Source organism: Pristis pectinata, chromosome 22 (genome assembly GCF_009764475.1).
Source record: "Pristis pectinata isolate sPriPec2 chromosome 22, sPriPec2.1.pri, whole genome shotgun sequence".
NCBI lineage: Eukaryota > Metazoa > Chordata > Chondrichthyes > Rhinopristiformes > Pristidae > Pristis > Pristis pectinata.
Window position 1 is genome coordinate 21,291,199 of NC_067426.1, and position 19,727 is coordinate 21,310,925.

At 37.4% G+C, this 19,727-nt stretch overlaps 2 protein-coding genes across 3 annotated transcripts in view; both read right to left on the bottom strand.

Moving 5' to 3' along the window:
• Positions 1–2,254: 2,254 nt before the first annotated feature.
• pithd1 (PITH (C-terminal proteasome-interacting domain of thioredoxin-like) domain containing 1) lies at positions 2,255–11,137 on the bottom strand. Its single transcript, XM_052036418.1, has 6 exons — positions 10,904–11,137; positions 7,338–7,381; positions 6,278–6,355; positions 5,074–5,178; positions 4,313–4,421; positions 2,255–3,651 (listed from the first exon to the last, which is right to left on the bottom strand). The coding sequence occupies exons 1-6, from the start codon at positions 11,090–11,092 to the stop codon at positions 3,550–3,552; spliced, it is 627 nt and encodes a 208-aa protein (XP_051892378.1). The 5' UTR covers positions 11,093–11,137; the 3' UTR covers positions 2,255–3,549.
• Positions 11,138–12,266: 1,129 nt separating this feature from the next.
• LOC127581631 (hydroxymethylglutaryl-CoA lyase, mitochondrial-like) overlaps positions 12,267–19,727 on the bottom strand; it is a 28,571-nt gene continuing 21,110 nt past the window's right edge. For both annotated transcript variants that reach the window (XM_052036170.1, XM_052036169.1), the window contains exons 7-9: positions 18,638–18,826; positions 16,049–16,174; positions 12,267–13,885 (exon numbers count right to left, since the gene is read on the bottom strand). In XM_052036170.1, the coding sequence (XP_051892130.1) occupies positions 13,784–13,885; positions 16,049–16,174; positions 18,638–18,826 (417 nt within the window). In that variant the 3' untranslated portion in view covers positions 12,267–13,783. The remainder of the gene's footprint in view (positions 13,886–16,048; positions 16,175–18,637; positions 18,827–19,727) is intronic.

Genomic DNA, 19,727 nt, shown 5'->3' on the forward strand with positions numbered 1-19,727 from the left:
TTAAAACACAGTAGATTAAGGAACAGAAAGGAGATTGCAGCATTGAGCAGCCGATTTTCTGACAGGAGGGAAATGCTCTGTGGTATTCCCCAGGATCACCAACCTTACTGATACATCATCTAAACTTTGTTGTTCATAATTTCACTGGATGCATATAAAATACTCAAAGCTCATAAACAATGTGGCAGATAATGAACTTCAAGAAAAGACAAATGAAATGGGAGCTACATGGCAGATAAAATTTAATGCAATATGAAGTGATAGACGGTGGTGTGATGAATGAGAAGATGCAATAGAAAAAAGGATACAAGAGGATGTAGGGGAGTATTATATGTTTGCAAATTGAAAGATTCAAAATTCCAGGGCATTGATAATGTATATAGAACCTTGTATTGTTAATGGTGAATAGAGTCCTACAGCAAGAAAGCAATTTTCAACCTTTAAAAGGCATAGTTTAGGCCACACATAGAATAGATTGTTTCTTTTAAAGAGTGGCAATCAGAATTGGACAATCAGACACTTGGGAGGTGCGCAGAATAAACAAACTTGAATGGTGCTAGGGATTAGGGATTTCAGATATGGGGTTGCACAGTAGCTCGACAAGCTCCACTGAGCAGAGGTGCTGAGGTGGGGGGTGGATCTCAATCATTACCTTCAGCACTGTCTATGTGGAGTTTGAATGTTCTCCCTATGATTGCTTGGCCCCCTCCCCCCCCAGTACTCTGGTTTCTTCCCACATTCCAAAGACATGTTGTCTGGCAGGTGCCACTGTAAATTGCCTCTGGTGTAGGTGGATGGTAGGAGAGCCATGGGGAGTTGGTGGGTATGTGAGGGAGATTAAATCATAAGAAAATAAATGGGGGGAATGGGATTGGTGGGATTGGTCTGAGAGCCAGCATAGGCGGCCAGTTGACCCACTGAGTATATAATCATGAGAAATAAATGAGGCTGGAGAGAGTGAAGTTATCTCCTTAGGGCAAAAACAAAATCAGAGATTTGCCAAGTCTTCAAATTCATCAATAGTTTCAACAGAATAAATAAGGAGAAGCTTTCCATTGGCAGGAAGATTGGTAACCATCAGTTTGATAAGAAGAAATATTTTGTTTTAAAAAACACACGAGTTGTAGTGATCTGGAATATACTGGAATAGCAGATTCACTGATAGCATTCAGAAGAGAATTAGACAAATATTATGAAGGGAAAAAATACATAGCCATGGACAAAGAACAGTGGATTGGGATTACTGAGATCACTCTAGGAAAGGGCTAGTGTAGGGATAATGAACCTACCCACCTGCGCCATATCATTCCATTTTATGATTTGTAATTTTAAAGCTCATTTAAGAAACACTATTTTTGATAAGTTAATTGCAATTTGTAAGCTTAAATATTATCCCCTTTAAGTTCTTGTCCAAAACAAACTGTTCAGTTATATTTCAGCTTTTAAGCATCTCCTTTGCTCTTGATACAAAAATATATTCCTTTATAGAAAATAATTATGATGTATATTTAATTGGTTTCAAAGGTGATCTGTTCTTGCACCATGTATTCATTCTTTGAAGCAAAGTGGACTAAACATTTCCAAAAACCACTTATTAGGAGGAACAAATACCAGCCCTGTTTAGAAATTTAAAATTGTAGTGTACCCTGTTCTATGTAATAACACATTCTCTACTACACATTTGATCCTATCTTGTATAGGTTACAAACACAAGCTGCAATGTACTTCACCTGTACTATCAATCCTTAATAAATCACACTAATGATCTGATGTCTTTTTTTTTCCCCAAACAAGTGCCTTAGAATTTTCATCTTGGTCAAAATGCAACTTGGACTCAATAATTGTAATTTAAAATCTTGAGGAAACAGGATTACAACACAGGTTGGGTCCTAGAGGCAGAAGGGAAGGAGAGGGTGGAAATATGGATCCGGAGCTTGTGAAGAAAAACTTAGCGTGCAGTGAAAATTATGGAAGAACTGAAAAAAATATTCCTGAAGCACCTGTATTTAGTTTACTCTACAGATGACAAATAATTGTTGTTTCTCACAGTGATAGCTTTCTTTAGAAGAGTATCTCTTATTTTATTTCCTTCCTCACATCCATCTGTTCTCACGCCCTTTTACATGGAGCTGTTTGTATGAATTCTGTCAGTTACGCAGCAATCCTTTACATGACACATTTCTTGCAGAACGAAGACTTGGCCTATCTTAGGCTGGCTTTAAATCTGCTGGACATTACAACTAGGATGCACATCAACGGGCAGAGGATTTATTTTATTTCCTTGCTTTACATTCTGCTTCATCACAACATTGCATATTTTAGGCAGCACATTCAGTCATTTCTCGCGTGTTTGAAACAACTCTAGTGCAGCTATTTTAATCAAATGCATTTCATTAAAAAAAATGTCAGTAGCCAACATTACCTAATTTGCAGTGCTCAAAAAGTGATAGATCACACATCCAATTAACAGCAATAACATTTTAGTTCTTCCACAAAACCATGGTTGTATTGTCTTGCAAATTCCAAACACTGAAAGTATAAAGGAAAAGTTCTAACCCAGTACATGTTATCAGCAAAAACCATGAACAAATTCCTATCATGTCTACATCAACACCAGCTGTACAGTAAACTTTCATTCACCTGATTGATACTCAAAGGACATGGATATTTGACTGACATAAGGCTGTCCAATCTAATAGATTAAGGCATATGAAAAGAGCAGGCAAAGGGGAAAGAAAACCTGATAGCAAGATATATGGAATAGACAGAGATTGCTGAATTATTTCATTCATTGTCAACATATTTTTGGACAGACTGGTTTGCTGTGTGTTAGTGATTCGAAAGTTATAGTAGGCCCTCTTTATATTAAACTCAACATCTCTGACATCAGTTATAGCCATTCTGGCATCCAAAAAGCATCAAGGATCTAATGGATAGTTAAAAATAGTTGCCCCTGATACATAGACTTGATAATTTTGATTTGACATCATGATGAACTTTCTCCAAGGCGTATAATTATTCTTAAAACTAATTTTATCTTTATAATTTACAAAAAGTATAGCTTTGAATAATTGTTCTTGAGAGGCAAATTGTCACATCCAGAACCAAAAATCCACATGTAATAAGTGGATTTTATTGGGGGGGGGGGGGGGCATGGAGGGGTTTGCAGGGGAGGAAAAAAAAGAGGAAAAACAGGCAGGACAAAGATTCATGTTAACAAACCAAAATTAGTTATTGTATTTTAATAGAAAATAATCTATTTTTGACCAAGAACGTCAAGATGCCAGCTACTTATACTTGCTTGCAAATAGATATTTTAACATTTACAAATCAAAAGCAGCAGCTGCAAGCTCCTATTTAAACAGCAAATGTTATCTCCTTATTAATCTTCTGTTCACCACACCTTTGATGGTTTACAAAATTTGTCATCACATTGAGACTATATACCAATCTGTTCCACTAGACATTTAGTGTACTCCAGTATTCCAGAATTACTTTTGTCCTGGTCTTTCCTTTTTCACTGCATGCTGAAGCTGCAGAAGCCAAGTTTTAAGCGATGAAGTGTGTGTGAGGAGTAATGAGGTCGATTTTGTGATCCGTAGGATTCGCAGAAGCTTCATATGTACAAAGCGTCACTTCATGTCTGTGGCTCTGCCAAAAGAGTAAAGTTATACTGGAGAATTAATGATTCAGGTCAGATAAGGACTTCATGTTAATTTTATGTAAGACAATGCTGCAATTACCCACAGTGCCTCTGGAACAAACTATAATTTAAAAGTTCACCTTTCTGATTATTATTCAGTGGATCAGGGTGTTTATTTCAGATGACAACAGAGTCTTTGCTTGGTTCTCATGCACCTTAATTTAACAAGTTGTTGGTCCTGAACTTATTCTTGAAGGATGACAATGCTAGAGGATTCAGAAGGACACTGAGGCCTTTTGAACCGTACCCAGAGATAAAATTATATAATTTAAGAGAAATGGCCCAAGGAATAATGTAGGAGATAATCAGGAATAGGAATACATTTGTCTGCTAGCTGAACTTCTAGTATTTGGAGTAGAATCATAATATGCAAATGACAAGCATGCCTCATACTACAATTATAAACATTACAAAATACAAGAGAGCTGCAGTGAAATTACTTTAAAATATTTATCTAGACAGCAGTGAAATTCCACTCCATTTAAGTGAAAATACACAGTTCTTTGTCACAGTTCTCAATCACAGAACAGAGGTCGCTAGTTGCTATCAAATATTACTCCAAGCAATACAAATTCTTACCAGTGAATTTCAATGTGTGATTAGACTCACCTCTGACCACTCCCCTCGCAATCCTATATAATAAATTTTTGAAGTCTCAGCACCAAAATTCTTGGCAATATGAATGGAAAGATGATAAACACTCGAGAAACGAGCCACCCTAAAAAATAAAAGTAAAAATACCTTTGAGGTATTTTAAAAAAAGGTTGGAATATGCTTTATCAATTACTGGTATTGATATTTTAAGATACTACTTTCTTGAGATTATTCTATAACATGAAAAAACTTTAAATTTGGATATCACTGGGCAGAGGTCCATGCAGGACAGTGATCATTTGACTAAGATACAAATACTTTTAAATACTAGTATTGATGTGTTCTTGGCTACCTTTGATTGCATGCAAATAGCTGCAAATGTAGCTTGTGGACATACAGGTTCAGCATTGGGTACCATGTCAATTCTTTGATTACATTGACCATTGGCATCAACTTTGGATTTGTTAGTAGTACATTAAATGGGCTACAAATTAATTTCAACATGCTAGATGTTCAGCTTTGTTGTTGATGTCACATCTGGATTGGGATTACTAGCTGAATTTCATCTTTGCACGCAAGAAGCTATCATCTAAGTGGTTTGATTCTGAACCCATGTTCCAAAACAAAGTCATTCTGAATCAGCATAGTGCTTTATTTTATTTTGTATTCAAAAACAACATGTGCTAAAAAGGCTTCTGAGTTACTGAAGTATTTCATATTACAGGTGAAGATCAATTTATTGATTTTATGTTCTGGCACAACAAAAATGGGCATACTTTGTGGTATATTCTAGCACTCCCGTGACATCTCGGTTCATCTTAAACACTTGGTCAGGTTCTCTGCCTGTGTCATCAAACGACATATGAGGGATGTTCTTATAACTAATTGGAGAAAAGAAGAAAATTGATTAGCATCCACATTATTTAAATGACTATCCTATAGCATATACAAAGGACATCACTAGATTCACTGCTTAATTTATTTTTCCTCCCTTGTTTACCCACAAATAGCCATAGAAGATTCTCCCTTAATTTGAAATTTGCTCTCAGTTCACAGTAAAACAAAGCAAGGGCTTTAAAAGAACTTGAAGGAAGTCTCTAAATCAAGGTTAAGTACACAGCTACAACACATGCAATGTTCTTTCCAAAGAGAATCTTTCCCTTTAGTACTCCCACAATCCAAATCCACCACACTGTGACGAACCAACTGGCCCTCCCAATAGATCATTTCCAACCAGATCATTCCATAGTTGTAGTTCCAGGAGAAAATCCACCATCACTTTCCCAAGACAGCAGTGATGATTATTAAATGTGCTTTCCAGCATCATCCACAATCTTGGAACAAACTTCCAAGAATCTGTTTGAGGACATTTCTCAGGGGATACTAAATAACACAAAGAGAGTCCAAAATAAATAAACTGGACATGATCTGTGAACAGACGGAATACTTTCTTGTGGACCTGCACCCACATCATTCACTAGTCTTGAAGGTGAAGCATTTATGAAGGGATAGTGTTGAATACATCTTTCAAATAAGGCATGGGTGTTTGATTATTCATTCCTACCATTTTCAATCCACAGAATAACCTAAACTAATGTTCTGAAAATATAATGATTTGTCACAGTACGGATTGAAAATCTCTCTCCTCTGGATCACTGGTTTGTACATTTTAAAGTTTGGAGTCTACCTGGTTAGTTTAACCATTATTTACACACTTTAACGTTAAATAACACAGCTAAAAATATTTTGGATTGTAAACAAAATATATCAAATGATCAGCAATTTAAGGACATGTTTACAGTTCTCTATGAACCATCCAGTGATTAGCCGCCCAAGGAATATGCACACAGTTCTCTATGAACTATCTAATGATTGACAGTTTAAAAGGAAACATAAAAGCCATACCACTGTTTATAGATTATTTTTTAAAATTTTAATGTGAAGCATCTTAGGAGAAAATTAAAATATTCTGGCACTTACAGTCTCATTTCTGACGGATGGGTGTTATCATCTTCTCCCATGACAATTATACCTTTGAGCTTTACATTGCCTGTGAACCTGAATCAAAATAATTTATTATGAATTTGACCACATCAGCAGATTTCAGCCACATCCATAAATCTCTGCAGGCAAACATGCACATTTAAAAGCAGCCTTGGATCTAACATATTTGCAATAGAATGTGTTCAGCCCTATTTATTTCTAGGTACCTTTTGATTTCTTGGCATCCCATCCACCATACTCCACTCTAACCTAGGAAATTATTTCTTGAATCAATCTCCAACAGTTTTCAGAGATCTTTTCCACACTTTTGCCCCACATTAGTAATCAGTCTAATTTGACTTTTTGTTTCTCCTGTTCACTGTTGTCCTGTATTGTAAAGTGTTTCAAGATGGCTTTTGATACAAGGAAGATTATGTGTGAAAGTAAAATAATTCTTTCTGCATTACAGTAGTGACTAAACCTTATATAAAAAAAAGATCGCTAATTAAATTAGCTCTAAAAGGGGTCACTGTGTTCTGTGATCTGACTGGCTGACAAACATGAACAAAATGACTTCATCAGGCAAACTTTTAAGTTTTGATTATTTTTTGTGTTATTGAGGGAAAATATTTTTCCCTTGGCCCAAGACCACTATAATCAAAGGGCACCAATATAATTAGCTGTAAAGTTCCACATCTATATAAATGCAAGTCTGCCTGTCGTGCTGTGTTATAAGAAGACTATTGGAACTCTAGAGGGGGAAGAATTCAGATTCACAAATCTGTAGCTTTGAATCAGGAAAATACACTATGATATGAAACATTGGATCTCTTTTCTTTGAAGTTAACTGAAGGTGGAGGATAATATACCTTCAAAGATGACAAGGACTCAGAAAACAATGCAATTTTTCTTGTAGAAAATTTACCACATATGACACAATCATATGACAACATTCAAATAAATGCTTACCAAAATAGGTTAAAACTATGTTTGGGTGTTTTTTTCCCTAAATGAGGATAGTGCAACTATGCTTAGAAGAGAGTTTTATGGTACTTACGGAATATTAAACAACAGTTCCTCATCATCATCACTTTCTACGTACTGCAACAGAAAAGTTTCAAAATGCATTAAGCAATGAAAAGATTTTCTTTTATTCAGTTATGCTTCATGGTATTGGCAACTATTATATTTCTCTAGTCCCAATATTTTGTAGTTCTATTTCATCAGCCACAGCAGTGGTTACAAAAGTGCTATGTAATAAAGTTTTGCATTCCAATATATGATCTATATTCTAATTACACCAAAGTCCTCATTTACAAATAGTACTCTTTTTTAATTTAAATTGCCTTTCTTCCCCCTAGAGGTCCAACTTTCATTCAGAAATACAGTTGCAGTTTGGCACTGATCTTAGATTATGGCACTGACAATCCCACTCCTTTGATCTTGTTCACCTCACGTAGTCTTGTTACCCTCACCACTACCTCAGATCAGAGAAAGGTCAATCTCTGATCAATTCCTTGCATTGCTCTCCATTCACAACCCCTTCCCCTTGAAATACAACACTTTCTGCACCTATCACTGGAAAACGTGCTTCCTCCAAATCCACTTTTAAAATCTCAACAGATGAAGAGCCTTTAACTTGAAACTTTAACTCTATTTCTTTTCCCTCATTTCCAGCATTTACTGTTTTTACTTTAGCTTTTCAACATCTGCAGTTTTTATTTTCTGATTTTGCCCTTCCATTGGCACTGCTTTCACCATGACATTTCTGCAACAAACATTCTGCTCAGCTCACCTTCACCTCCACCTCTGAAGCTGCAGTGCCTTTAAAACCACTGATCTTTCTCACACTGGGCACACCATCAGGTGCACCATTTTCTTCACTGCCTTGTCCTCAGGAGTGCATAGTGGACCATTGATTTAGGTTATTAACTGCAGCCACAGTGCACCTGCTCAGTTCTGGATAGTGTTAAGTTTCCTGTGTGCTGTGGAGCAACACTCATGCAGACAAGTAGTGAGTGTTCCATTACACTAAGTAGAAAAATCCAATTGTAATTCTGGAGGGGTATGCCACATGGAAAGTTGTCACAGGGGTCCTCCCCCAACTACCTTCTTCAATTGGTAACAGAGCTAATTCATAAGTTGAAGACAATGCCCTGAAATTGCCAGCCACGCCCTGAAATCCTATTCATCAGGAGATAAAATAGACACGATCTTCACCATGTGATGATACAAAAAAGATGGAGGAAGCAGCATCAACAACTCTACAAGGCTTTTCTTGACCTTTCAAAAGCCTTGGATTCTCTGAACTTGGAGGCATTGGGGAAGATCTCAGATTTAGATGCCTTCAGAAATTTGTCTCCATTCCCTGTTACACAATGCTAGCCATAATCCTAATCAATGGGTTCAGTTCAAATCCAAACCCTGATTTGGGACAAGCAAGTCTGTGTCATCAGTCCAACCTTCTTCTTAAATCACTCTCACCAAAATATTGAACCTCATCTCCAACAAATTTCTACTGATGTTGGGAAGTAGTTCAGGACAAATGGGAAATTGTTCAATAATTGTCACCTCTACTTCAGAACCAAGGTCCTTATATTGGTTTGGTGTTAAATTCCATTTGATAACGCTCCTGAGTTTTGCTACCATGAAAGATGGTACATAAACCATGTATTGGTTTTGGTTCCTACATAAAGTTCTCAGTACTCTTTTTAAAAAAAAAATCGCAGTCTGAAATCACAAACGAGTGGTTTTCACAGCACAATTATATTCCTGTCTAGTTTCTTAATACAGCAGAACTGGTAATGCAGTATGCTGTGAACTATTCATTGACAATCAATGGTTATATATTAAGATAAACATTTTGCAGGATTTCTATCTCAACTTTTGCATAACTTGATTCTAGAAATCATGAATTGGAATTGGTTTATTATTGTCACTCGTACAAAGGTACAGTGAAAAACTTGTCTTGCATACCAGTCGTACAGATCAATTCATTGAGGCAGTACAAGGTAAAACAATAACAGAATGCACAGTAACGGCCTCAGAGAAAGTGCAGTGCAGGTAGACAATAAGGTACAAGGTCATAATGAGGTAGATTGTGAGGTCAAGGGTCTGTCCTATTGTACTAGGGAACCATTCAATAGTCTTATAACAGCAGGATTGAAGCTGTCCTCAAGCCTGGTAGTACGTGCTTTCAGGCTTTTGTATCTTCGGCCCAATGGGAGAGGGGAGACGAGGGGTTTCTGTGATGTGCTGAGCTGAGCTGTGTCCACAACTCTCTGCAGTTTCTTGCGGTCACTGGCAGAGCAGTTGCCATACCAATCTGTGATGCATCCCAATAGGATGCTTTCTATGATGCTGGATAGGATGTTTTCTATGGTGCATCAATAAAAATTGGTGAGGGTCAATGGGAACATGCCAAATTTCTTTAGCCTCCTGAGAAAGTAGAGGCACTGGTGAGCTTTCTTGGCCATGGTGTCTACGTGTTTGGACCAGGACAGGCTATTGGTGATGTTCACTCCAAGGAACTTGAAGCTCTCAACCCTCTTGACAGTACCGTTGATGTAGACAGGAGCGTGTGCACCGCCCAGACAGGAGCATGACAGTAAAACACTACTTGAACCCTAGGCTTAAAACTAGATATGACACTGGCATACCCAGGCCATTCAATCTTATAGTGTCTCGATTCACAGTATCAGGGGATTGATGCCAAAACTGAGAGAAATGTCCCCCAGGCAGTAAAGCCTAACCTATCAATATCAGTCAGTTTTCTAATGCTACTGAGAAGGGCCCACAAATATCAAACCTTGGTGCAGTTTTTTTCCCCAGAGCAGGACAAACATCCTAACACGGGGCAGGGAAGTATATATTTACAAAATTATCCTCAATCTTAACTTCATGAAATCACAGCCAGATCCAGTAATTAGATGCATCCATTGCTTTTTAAGCTACTGCAATCCACATTATAGCAGTCCATTGTGTAAAAAACCCTCACATTTTGCCCTCAATTTTTGAGTTATAGTCTTAAGATGGTATGAACCTTGAATCTTGAATACAGCCCAGGTACAGGCTCTTTGGCACAGTATACCTGCACTGATGCCAATTTAAACTAATCCTGTCTGCCTGCACATGGTCCACATCCCTCCATTTCCTACTTATTCATCTGTCTGTCTAAAAGCCTCTTACACATTGCTATTGTATCTGCTTCTACCACCTCCCCTGGCAGTGCGTTCCAGGCATCTACCACACCCAGAGTAAAAAAAACTGCCTCACACATCTTCTTTAAACCTTCCCCCTCTCACCTTCAATCTACACCCTCTAGTATTTGACATTTCCACCCTGGGAATAAGACACTGACTACCTACCCCCTCTATGCCTCTTATAATTTTATATACTTCTATCAGGTCACCTCATGATTGCTTCTAGGCACTCATTATTCTACACAAATAAACGAGTTCAATTTTTGTCAGATTTACTGTAACAACCTTAACTTGATTTCTGGTCTTTTTCTGATAAAATATGGCAGTTTGCATCAAATAACATGTAGTTCTCAGCCCCAGTATGAACCCAGTGGAAATGTGAATGATTTCAAGAGCCTGCTGACGCTGCTGCCAATTGTACCTTAGTGCGGTCCTGCCTCTCCTCCCAGGGCTTGAAGACCAGTTTACCAGAACCCTCACTGGACTCGTTCAGACATTCCAACCTCTCATGATCAATCTTCTTGAAGAGGCCGTACTCCATGCCCGTCTCGGCAGGGTCGTGGTACCCCTCACACTGACACGGGCCATAACCATGCCTGTGGCCAGACATCTTCACTCCAGCCTGTTGTTATGCCGCAAAACGTGTTGGCACAAGTGTCGCACAAGGAACCGCCCCGCCCCTGATCACGTGGCACAGCCGGCATGTGATAGAGCACTTGCACATCCCCCATCTTTGTACGGCAAGCAGATTCCGAAATGGTACGGCGGCAGGCTAATGTGTTGTAATCTGAGGGTGCCCGATTCCATCTGAAATACAGTAGTTGTAATAACAACAGGGGACACTTTGTCTCGCTACAACATGTAAAAGATATTTGCGTGAAAGCGTTAGCATCGAACCGCCGAACTAGATAATTATCAGTGATGACGCAAAAGTCTATAAAAAAAATCTATGTATTTATGAAGACTTCGTGCGGTGGAGAATGGGTTGGAACAGCTGTCATAGAGCTGTGCAGCACAAAACCGGGCCCCTCGGACCATCACGTCCATGCTGCCCGGTCAGACAGAAAACAAAGCGATCCCGAAGCTCTGAGAAAATATCAGTTTGTTCTTTATCTTTAAGGCCATTGCTTTTTTCGTTTTGCTCAAGCTTGGTAATAATTACGAAATAACTTTTAATTCAGCTTTCCATTTTCTTTTTGGTCAGTCTTCCTTGTTCCTTCAGCCAAGTGCTATCTGAGAAAAGAAATCATGCTCGCTCTCTCATCAATCCTTACCTTACAGGCTTGAATGAGTAATATACAAACGCGCTGGAGGAACTCAGCGGGTTGGGCAGCATCAAGCAGGGGAAATGGTCAGTCGACGTTTCGGAGTGAGACCCTTCATCTGGTCAATCATTTTTAAAACTCTGAATTACGTAAATTGCAGAATGCTGTTTTTGCAAGATTAACAAAATTAAATATAACTATTGAAATATGTTTTATAATATTGTACGTTTGGAATTAAGGAAAGGCAAAATGGATATTGCCAATCGGGAATAACTAAGGAAATAGTTGATCAAATATTAAGCCGTTAGTTCAAATTAACAATTACTGCCCAACTTTCTGTTCACTCATATCTCAGAGTTATCAAAAACACTTTTGTTCATATACTAAATTGTTTCCTTAATTTGCAACGCACTTACTGAAATGAGAAATCAATCACTAATGTTTGACAACGCTTTACAAAGATGCAATGTGGTGGATGTGACACACAACGCATTGGGGAAAAACACACATACAAATGTATGTATTTACATTGTTTTAATTCAATACAACCTGTAGGTCAGACATCAAGATTATGTACATTATAATTTCCAACCAGTCTGTACATGTATGGACAATTACAATTAGAAATTTGACACTTAGCAGTTCATTTATTAAATTAAATTTTTTCATTAAAGTTCATTCTCAGTATGTGATTTGCTGGCAAGGCCATTTTTATTGCCCATCTTAATATCCCTGAGACAATCCACCTACATTATGCAGTGGCAGTTTGATACACGAGGGTGGCTTGGTAAATCACCTCAAAAGGGAGGTTAAAAAAAATCACCCTGTTAATATGGAACTGCAGTCATTAACAGACCAGTCAGTCAATAATGGCAGGTTTCCTTCCTTAAAAGGATTATTTTTTAATTTTGAGAATTATATACACATAATTATTAATAGATACCAATATTAAATTGAATTTAACATTTTAAAAGTTTACACAGTATATACGGAATGCACAGTAACATGCAAAATCAACACACATTTTCTTTACAAAAGATGATTGCAATGACCAAATTACAGCCTCATAGAAGGAAGTAGGACATCTATGGCTTAACCTTTTAAGGCAGAAAGTTTGGATGGGCATGGATGGCTTGAAACAAATTTAATTGATGGTAAAAACATAATGGCAAAATGGAAAATGACCTATCAAAAATTCTGCAAATTGAAAAATACTATTTCTGCAAGATTAAGTTGATTTAACTAATATTACTATAAATATAATACACAAAAATCATGTATTCTCAGTTTTAAAAAATGACTAAACAAAACAGCTTTGTCAAGAATTTTCATAGTCTCTATCCTCAATTTTTATATCCATCAGCATATGATGCAGATTTTTTGACTTTTTAAAACCTTTGAAGCAGCATTGTCAGCAATGCACAAGCACAGGAGTTAACTACCTTCCTAACTGTAGAAGATAAACGGGCCGTGATACCTGTAATACAGATGGAACAACTCTCGGTACTAATCAGCAAATCTATGCAACAGCAAACAGCTGCAATTTCTGGATGATACCTGCACCAAGACATACCTTTTCATTAAATCGTATGAAAAAGTGTATTTTTTTAAAAATCTAGCCTAAGAGTATACATATATATATAAAAAACATGTTTGGGATTATATTCAATGAAGAGCAAATCTTCCTCTAAAACATTTCAATGGCATATAATGGAAGAATAACTTAAAAAGTTATGAAAAGTTCCTGTTTCCTGCTTCTTTAATTTTTAATATTAATTGTGATTTACAGAGAACTTTCTCCCAATATTATGCAAATAAATGTTTGTGTATTTTGAAGGGTTTGTCAGCATTCAGAGGGTAAATAGGCAGTTGTCAAAATTCTCACTTGCTCTTCTATTTCGAATGCGATTCAAACTTAGACACAGAAGATACACTGCCATAGTTTTGTTTTAGCCTTGGGGACAGCTAGACCCTTGTGCACCGGAACATTTTTATGGTGTATGTTCGTCCAGCTTGTGTTTATTATTTACTGATCATTATAACTTGCAAGATGCTTGAGCAACTTTGGAGCTGGTTTTCCTCTTCAAAGCATTGCAGATGAATGCACCAGCCTCCATTAACTTCTGCAGATCCACCCCCTAAAAATAACATTGCAAAAAGGCTTGGTTCAGTCAAAGTTTAACATCTTTTTCATCCAGAAGGACTATCGACTTATCTTTACAGTAGTTATATGACAATAATAACAGAAGTATTGATTAATCATAGCAACCAATCTACAATCAGCAATGTCCAGAAATGACAAGGCAAATCCCAACAGTAGGAAAATGTTGGGGACAACTAATCCTAATCACACTGCACTTTTCGAATGTCATGAATCAAACTATTGAAGCTTCGTAATAGTAAGTTTAAAATTCATTAAATGGAACCATCTGGAAGGCATTCTTGTTATTTAAGAAAAAAGTAGATAGTGATACATGATGGCATCATACTGTGCTCATATACAGAGAATAAACATTTAGCAGTCATAAGGAGGTTTAGAATGGAAATATGAAAGAAAATGACTTTGCTTTTTGAAAATTGAGGACATATTTAAAAATTGTAATTTAACTTTTGCGCTCACTTTAACAAAAAAAATACAAGAGTCCCTGCAAAAATTCATCATTCACTAACCATTCTCAGCGAGTTATGTTCAAATCTACAGTAAATTGACTGTTTTTTCCTGCTTGATGCTACTTCAGCCGATTAAATACCTTTTGACAGTTTACAATCAAAAAGTTTGCAAATGACACTAAAATAGCTGGTATAGAGGACAATGAAGAAGGTTATCAAAAATTACAAGGGACTCTTGATCAGCTGAGTAAGTGGGCTGAGAAATGCAAATGGCAAGTGTGAGGTGTTGCATTTTGGAAAGTCAAATCCAGGTAGGACTTTCACAGTGAATGGCAGGGCCCTGAGGAGTGTTGTAGAATAGAGGGACCTAGGAGTACATGCTTCACTGAAAGTGGAGTCACAGGTAGACAGGGTGGTGAAAAAGACTTTTGGCATGCTGGCCTTCAAAATTCAGGGCACTGAGCATAGAAGTTGAGAGGTTATGGAGTGGTTGTACAGGACACTGGCAAGGCCGCACTTGGAATATTGTGTTCAGTTTTGGTTGCCCTGCCATAGGAGTGATGTTATTAAACTGGAAAGAGTGCAGAAAAGATTTACTAGTATGCTGCCGGGACCTGAGGGACTGAGTTATAGGGAGAGGATGGACAGGCTATGACTTTGTTCCTTAGAGCATAGGAGACTAAGAGGTCATCTTATAGAAGTGTATGAGGGGCATAGATAGGGTGAATGCACTCAGTCTTCCCCAGCCCACCCCCCCCCCCCCCCAGAGTTGGGGTATCAGGAACTAGAGGACATAGGTTTAAGGTGAGAGAGGAAAGATTTAAGAGGAACTTGAGGGGCAACTTTTTTTTTTAAATTACACAAAGGATGGTATCTATGTGGAATCAGTTGCCAAAGGAAGTGGTTTAGGCGGTAGAATAGCAACTTTTAAAAGACAGTTGGACAGGTAGATGGATTGGAAAGGTTTAGTAGGTTATGGGCCAAACATTGGCAAATGGCACTAGCTTGGATGGGCATCTTGGTCAGCACAGACCAGCTGAGCCCAAGGGCCTGTTTCCATGCTGTTTAACTCTATGACTCCACAATCCATTAAAATTATTGCTGTGTTTTGTTTTGTCTCGTCTCATACGCAAATCAACAGAAGTAACTTCTCCCCAAAACTGAAATCCAGAATAGCATAAAGACAGCAATTACTTGGCATTAAGTTCAACTAGGCAGTCATAAACACTTATTAGGGTGCCACCCTCAAGCCAGCTCCATCAATTGGCACTAAACATTGGTTTTGGTACCTGGACTGAATAATTTAGCTTGTTTTTAAAACTGCAGTACTGAGTGCCACAACTAGAAACATACATAGTACTGAACATGGTAGAAACTGGGTATGGGAGATAAAGTTAATAAATCTAATCCTACAATGTGGCACAATACCAATAAATTCACTTCCTCAGTGCAAGGCATGAAATTGCATATGCAACTAATCAGGTAGAATCAAGAGGAGCTAGTGATGAGGCTTGCAGAGAAATGCATGTAGTTCAGTCAGCTGTCATGGAAGAATTGTTCTATTTCTTGACACAAAAAAAATTATAATTTCCAAATATTCACAAGGTCAAATCATCCTTGATTGGCATTTGTACACATAAGTTTAGAACAACCTGAAAATCTAAAGTGAAAAAGTCACCTAAAAAACTTACTGTGTGAATTCCCAGCCCATTCATCATGTAGACTACATCCTCAGTTGCCACATTTCCAGATGCACCAGCTGCATAAGGACAACCACCCAAGCCAGCCACTGACGAATCCACCGTACAGATTCCCATCTGAAAACCGTAAAAAAAACACCAGTTCAGTGACACACTTTCTGCATTACATGTGTGGTTTGATTTACTGTGTAGTCTTCTTCCAGAGTAAAGAATTGAGACTGGTAAATTTCATACTGTAAATCAGTAAAATAGGTTAGCCAGTTGCCATTTTTATATGGCTTTTGTGTCAATAGTTAGAAGGTGCCCAAATCAATTCAAACTCATAATCCATTTGACCTCTGTAGTTACCCAATCATGAAGAGAACTCATGAATTATTATCCCTTGAAATAAGAATGGAGTACACTTTGAACCAGTATGGCATCATGTTTTAGTTTATTTTTTTGAACTGGCTAACAGTATTACTTTGCATACGAATCAAGATGACGAGGTCACTTGGCCCTTTGAGCCAGCTCAGCCATTTAATAAGATCACGGCTAATCTAATTGTAACCTCAACTCTGCATTCCCATCTACTGCGATAATATTTCACCCCTTTTGTTCATCAATAATCTATTTACTTATGACTTAAAAATATTCACTCTTTTTCCACCACACTTTGAGGAAGAGCATTCCAAAAACTCTCAACCCTCAGACAAGAAAATGATGCCTCTTCTCAGTCTTACATGGGTAGTCTCTCATTTTTAAACAATGATTCCTGGTTCTAGATTCTCCCACAAGTGGAATCATCCTCTTCCCAGTCAAGACCCCTCAGGATCATTTGTGTTTCAATCTTGTATCCAGAAGATACAAGCCTAGAGTCTCCGACCTTTCCTCAGAAACCAACCCATCTATCCCAACTGCTGGTCTAACAAACCATTCGCTTCCAACATATTCACATCCTTCCTTAAACAAAAGGACCAATGTTGTATGGAGAATTCCAGATCCTTAGCAGTGCTCATGTAACAGATATCACTTTTGTTTTGAAATCCTCTTGCAAGAAATAATAATATTGTTACCTTTCCCAATTACTTGCTGTACCTTCACTCTAATTTTTTTTTGCACATCATGCAGGAGGACGTCCAGATTCCCCTGCAATCACTCACCATTTAGGTAATGCACTCTTATTTTTCCCTCAAAGTGAGCAAATTCACACATTCCCTATGTTGTACTCAGCCATGGTATTGCACCTTTAATACCGTTTCTAACAATTTCCCCTGCTACCGATGTTACTGGCTTATAATTTCCCTCTTTCTCTCCTTTCTTTGAATCAATTTTCAATCTAAGAGAACCATTAGCGATTCCTGAGAATTTTGGAAAATTAAAACTAATGCATCAACTGCCTCATTAACCAATTATTTTAAAGATCCTTGGATGAAGTCAATCAGAACATGGAGACCACAGCACCAACAATTTGCTCAATACCACTTGATTTCCCAAGTTCCTCCCTCCCAATCCCGATTTACAGTTGTTTCTGGGACACTCCTCCAGCAACCTAATGCAATATAATTCAAATGTAATCTCTTTGTTTTCCATTTTTAATTCCCCAGACTCACTTTCCATAGGACCAATGCTATTTCTTGCTAGCTTTGTTTCATACTCTATTTTTTTCCCCTCATTAATCTTCTCATAATTCTTTGCATTTTTTTTTAAATAACCCATCCAATCTTTTGGCATAATACATGACTTGTTGCAATTAAATGCTTGTCTTTTAAAATCTGATACAATAATTAACTTTTTTTAAATTAACCACAGATGGTGGATCCATTCCTTGGAATTTTTCTCATCAGAATGCATCTGTTCTGTGCATTCAACCTTTCAACTTTATGCTGTTTTTGAAATATAATGACAGAAGAAACATTTTCATACTTCTCACCTTTCGTCTGCGGTACAGTTCCACAAACTGTTTAAACACTTTTTATAAATTGTGCTATACACCAAAAATTTGAAACATTCACTTCATGAAATAAATAGCAAGTATTTTTTTTCAAGGTATAATGTTTTGAAGTCCATAAATGTGTCCGATGTCTTTATAACATGAAGAGCTCTGAACCCAACTACTTCAGACATTTTCTTTATCGTAGTAATTGCAATATCTTAGTTAGTATCAAAACCAATGGTTAGAAAAAAAGCCGATGTGGATCTCAAAAATATGCCATGAATTTGAAGTTTTTATCCTGAGAAAATTATGGTGGCTAAACAGAGCTACATGAAGAGAAACAGATCATTAAAAAGCGCCTTGTCTATAAAAGGTCATTTCCATTCTGCTTAGAATGCAGTTCCAATTTAAAAGGTTGGGTAGAATGGCTTTGTTCAGACCACACTTGAGACATCAGAAAAAGCCTCAAATAATCATGGTGCTCTGAATGAATCAGAGAGAGGCTGTATAACTGATCCTACAGGTGACATACAACTTAGATCCTGTCCAGCTCCAAAATCAATCACATGATATGGTGCAAGGAAGTTTGTTGAAGCAATTTAACTAGAATTATTCTTTTCAGTTAGAAACAAAAAACATCCACTAAAGCCTTAAAAATCACTTGCCTGTAATGCTGCAAAGATGTTGACAAGAGCCTGACCATATGTATCATGACAGTGTACAGCCAATGCACTGACTGGAACCTCCTTTATTACAGCTGACAGCATTTTGTGCATGCTGCCTGGTGTTCCTACACCAATGGTATCTCCCAGGGATATCTCATAGCAGCCCATGGAATAAAGCTTCTTGGCCACCTGCAGAAAGCACACCATCAGTACCCAGATCAATACTTTCCATCTGGCCTATTGATTCTGTAATACATCTTAAATTCAGAGCCATGTATCTTTTGTGCAGAGTATCTAGAAGGGAAGAGAGAGCACAACTGTTTTGTTTAAAATACAGCTGATTTCATAACTTAACAGACTAGTGAGTCAGATGAAGCAAATAAGGAAGTTAGAGTAAAAGGTGTGAAAAGTGGCAGACACAAGGAAATTCTTCATAATTCTCAACAGATACATATTTCAGTTAGAAATAAGGATTCGATGAAAAAAGATGATTCACTCTTGGCAAATTAGAGGACAGTACAAGACAAAGAAATGGTTTATAAAACTGCAAAGACTGCTAGAAACCAAAGTTGAAAGAGGGAGAAAATAGAATGTGGTATTAAAGCTTCCAAAACCATGCCAAAATAGCAAAGGTAAAAACTGATTCCTTAGGAGCTGAGACAGGAGAATTAATGGCAGAGAAATTAAACAAATATTTTGTATTAATTTTCACAGTAGAAGACACTAAAAACATCTTATATAGTAAGTAACCAAGAGGAAAGAGTGTGAGGAAGTTAAAACAATTAACATCACAAAACAGCACAAGGCAAATTAATGGGACCCAGGGTGAAAGACAAATCACCTAGATGGCATTGCCTATATCCTACGAGTCTAAGAAGCATTACTGCAGCAACACTAATTGGTTATGATCCTTCCAGAATCCTTTCAATCTGGAATGGCCACAGTAGAGGGGCAAAACAATCAAGGAGAAAGAAAACAGAAAACTATGGGATAACATCAATTGCAGGGAAACTGCTGGAATCCTTTATTAAGGAGAAGATAACAGAGCACAGGAAGAATCAGTATAGTTATACAAAAAGAAAATAGTGTT

What these genes read in the sequence shown, in the direction of transcription:
- pithd1 (XM_052036418.1), bottom strand. Translation starts at nt 11,092, where the DNA reads ATGTCTGGCCACAGGCATGGTTATGGCCCGTGTCAGTGTGAGGGGTAC. An exon ending in AGAGGCAGGACCGCACTAAG is followed by an intron (nt 7,382 to 10,903) that starts GTACAATTGGCA and finishes TTTCTGTTGCAG; the next exon opens with TACGTAGAAAGTGATGATGA. An exon ending in TGCGAGGGGAGTGGTCAGAG is followed by an intron (nt 3,652 to 4,312) that starts GTGAGTCTAATC and finishes CTCTTTTGGCAG; the next exon opens with AGCCACAGACATGAAGTGAC.